The sequence below is a fragment of the Topomyia yanbarensis genome, chromosome 2 (assembly GCF_030247195.1).
Source record: "Topomyia yanbarensis strain Yona2022 chromosome 2, ASM3024719v1, whole genome shotgun sequence".
NCBI classification, from domain to species: Eukaryota; Metazoa; Arthropoda; class Insecta; order Diptera; family Culicidae; genus Topomyia; species Topomyia yanbarensis.
Window position 1 is genome coordinate 157,238,620 of NC_080671.1, and position 2,834 is coordinate 157,241,453.

A 2,834-nucleotide genomic window follows, 5' to 3' on the forward strand; every position below is an offset into this window, starting at 1 on the left:
ATTCTTTACTTCTGCCCAGACCCTGGAGTTCTTCGTTGGTTTTTCCACTTTGATAAAACTCAAGTCAAATTATTTCCTTGTTTGTAACGCAAGCGGGGAAGCAAATTGTCTTACGACCAGAATTAGTATTGGTTTGTTACGCAGAACGATACTAACTGGACGAGAAATTCCCGGCTTATTAAGCTATAGCGTGTGGTATTTGTAACGCAGGTGCCACAAACTATACTTAGTCTAGAATTAGAAGTGGCTTGTACCGCAGGACGCTTCTAACTAGACCCAGCACCCCCTTCTGCGACGTAAGATCGCTCGGCGGAACGATAGGTAGACTGGCTTTCTTTCCTGTACAATGCGAGTGCAATATACCGTCGGCTTCGAGCAATAGGTGCAGAACTCAAAAATACATTTCAGATTTTGATGGCTAGTATTGATTCCATTTTACACAAACACGTTTAGAAATTCATTAAGGCAAGTTACATGCATACAAATGTACATTATTTCAGTCAAATTTCCTAATTTGTAAATAAAATACTTAGCGCCTGATTATACAGTGTGGCGTACCTAAGAACGACGTGGTTTTCTGTTTTGTAATCAAAATTTTAAACATCCGCAGATTTTGCGTTTTGCCTCTATTGCCCGAAACCAAAGATGTTTACTATTATTCGATATTCTTTCCCGATGGATCCAAGTTGTTCTGATCTTGTATTGTTCTACATCCCTTTTCCAGAGTTTGCCTTACCATGGAAACAAAACTTCCTGGTAAATTTCGTAAAACAAATTACAATTCCATGGGAAACAGCTAACACTTTACAGTTCACGCAAACGACGAACAGCCGATCGTACCGAGGCGGCCGCAGTAGTAGAGTACACCCATGCTCCACCGGCAACTACGCGTTTGCATCGCTTACAGGACCAGATTCCAACGCATGATCGCTTCATGGCATCCTGTAATGAAAAATTCAATCAGTTACAACCAAAAACCAAACATAGGAAATATACACGATTTTTGAAAAAATACGTATATAACACTTCACCCCATTGTAAGCATCTGACTGTACATGTCGACAAAATTTCGTTTCATTATTCGACAATGCTGTTGAAAAATGCATAAGTGCATAAATACAGTTTCGTCATTGTATTTGTTAGTTTTGGTGTACGTTATTTGAATTTAATCAGTTTTTGAACTAAATCATTAAATTATACGATAATCCTTCTACTAAAAGGCTCAATATCGATGTTTCTATAATCAGTATAATAAAGAGTACAAATCATGTTAGTCTAACACCCGCTGATACACATTCGTCACATTTTATTTTCAATTATTTCATTGTATCCTACCGTAAATCAAAATTGAATACTTGAGAAATGAGATACTGAACCGACTAATCGAAAAATGTCGAAAGTGTAAGCGTGATGCTTAGAATAACGTTTTTAATACACTGCTCAAAATTGACAAATTACAACTGTTAGCACTCCTCGTCGGAACAGGGCCTTTGTTGAGCAGTTCGGTCATAGAATTGACTTCAAAATGATAGTCATTCACGAAAATCGTCGGAACTAAATCAACGATAATGCAACAGACACCAAAACAAAACTACAATGACGAAAATGTGAGAGTAATGCTAATAACATCGTAACTTTATCTTTGCTATATACCGCATTTTAAATATCTTGATCGTGAGCGTTCGTTCTATTTGGTTGGGTCAAATGCGAATTTTGGTTTTCAAAAATTATGCTTGATATAAATTTATTAGTTTCTTACCTTTCCACAGAAAGTGCAGGTATACTTAGCGTGTTGGGTGATTTCCATCTTTTTCACCATTTTACGCAGTGAGGCACCATATCGGGTACCATATTTACCGACGATTCCGACCTTCCTGGTACGCTTGGCCTATTTTGTCCAAAAAGAGCATGAATCAAAATTAGTTCCTTCATTGTTGACATTTTATATCGCTTCGCAATCATAATCTATGTGCCACACATACACCGGAATACACAAGAAAAATGAATATTGGTCGCAGCCTTGTATCGAATAGACCAAAAACGATTTTTTTCGTGATCCCGCACAAAAACAATTGTAAACTTTTACAATTTCAAATTTTCACAAATGTCACGAATCATTCAAACCTATAAACTAACCATTTTATCGTAATACTCCTGAAATTGATCGAATTTAAATGCTGCAACGAAATGCGTGCAGTTGTTTCAATCGAGGATATTGGAAGAGAAAGAATGTAAACAGGCGGAAATAGATTGGCTGTCAGAAACGACAGTTTGGATGCGTGCGGTTTCGAAACAGGAAAAGACTCTGAGAACGGACTCATTCGGCCACGGTTTTTGCACGGAAAACTTTATTTCTCGAGTGTTTTTTTGAAAAGGACCAATAAGCATACTGTCAAAATTCACTTTGAGAGGAAATTTTGAACAAGCATTATTGTGGTTTTCACTGGAAATTAGCAAAAATAGCGAAAAAACAAGATAGCGACAAGATCGCGACAAGATTGCGAAACCGCCATTTTTAATATTTAACCTTTTCAATTCCGCAAGGCTACAAAAATGTAATTTGAATTGATTTTTATATGAAGTCTTCGAGCGACTATTGCTCTTGAACCAAGGAAGAACTTAGGAGGATGCAAAGGGATTGAGTTAGGAATCAAAAAGGCACACTAAACAATAAATTAAATGGGTACCAAAAAATAGTAACAAATAATTTCCGATTTTCGCTCAACAGGTAATGAAGGGATGAATAAATCCATGAACTGTCAATTCATGACCGTCCGATACCTGACCAACAGGGCCTATGTATTGCTAGATGTTTGCTCTAAACTGGGCAGATG

General features: G+C 37.2%; 1 protein-coding gene across 1 annotated transcript; it reads right to left on the reverse strand.

Moving 5' to 3' along the window:
* Positions 1-665: 665 nt before the first annotated feature.
* Positions 666-2,265, reverse strand: LOC131681852 (large ribosomal subunit protein eL43). Its single transcript, XM_058962916.1, has 3 exons — positions 2,137-2,265; positions 1,760-1,888; positions 666-942 (listed from the first exon to the last, which is right to left on the reverse strand). Exons 1-3 carry the CDS (start codon positions 2,137-2,139, stop codon positions 805-807), a joined length of 270 nt encoding a protein of 89 aa, XP_058818899.1. The 5' UTR covers positions 2,140-2,265; the 3' UTR covers positions 666-804.
* Between the last annotated feature and the right edge of the window lie 569 nt (positions 2,266-2,834).

Coding starts and splice junctions, on each gene's coding strand:
- LOC131681852 (XM_058962916.1), bottom strand. Junction 943..1,759: donor CCTGCACTTTCTGTGGAAAG/GTAAGAAACTAA, acceptor TTTTCATTACAG/GATGCCATGAAGCGATCATG.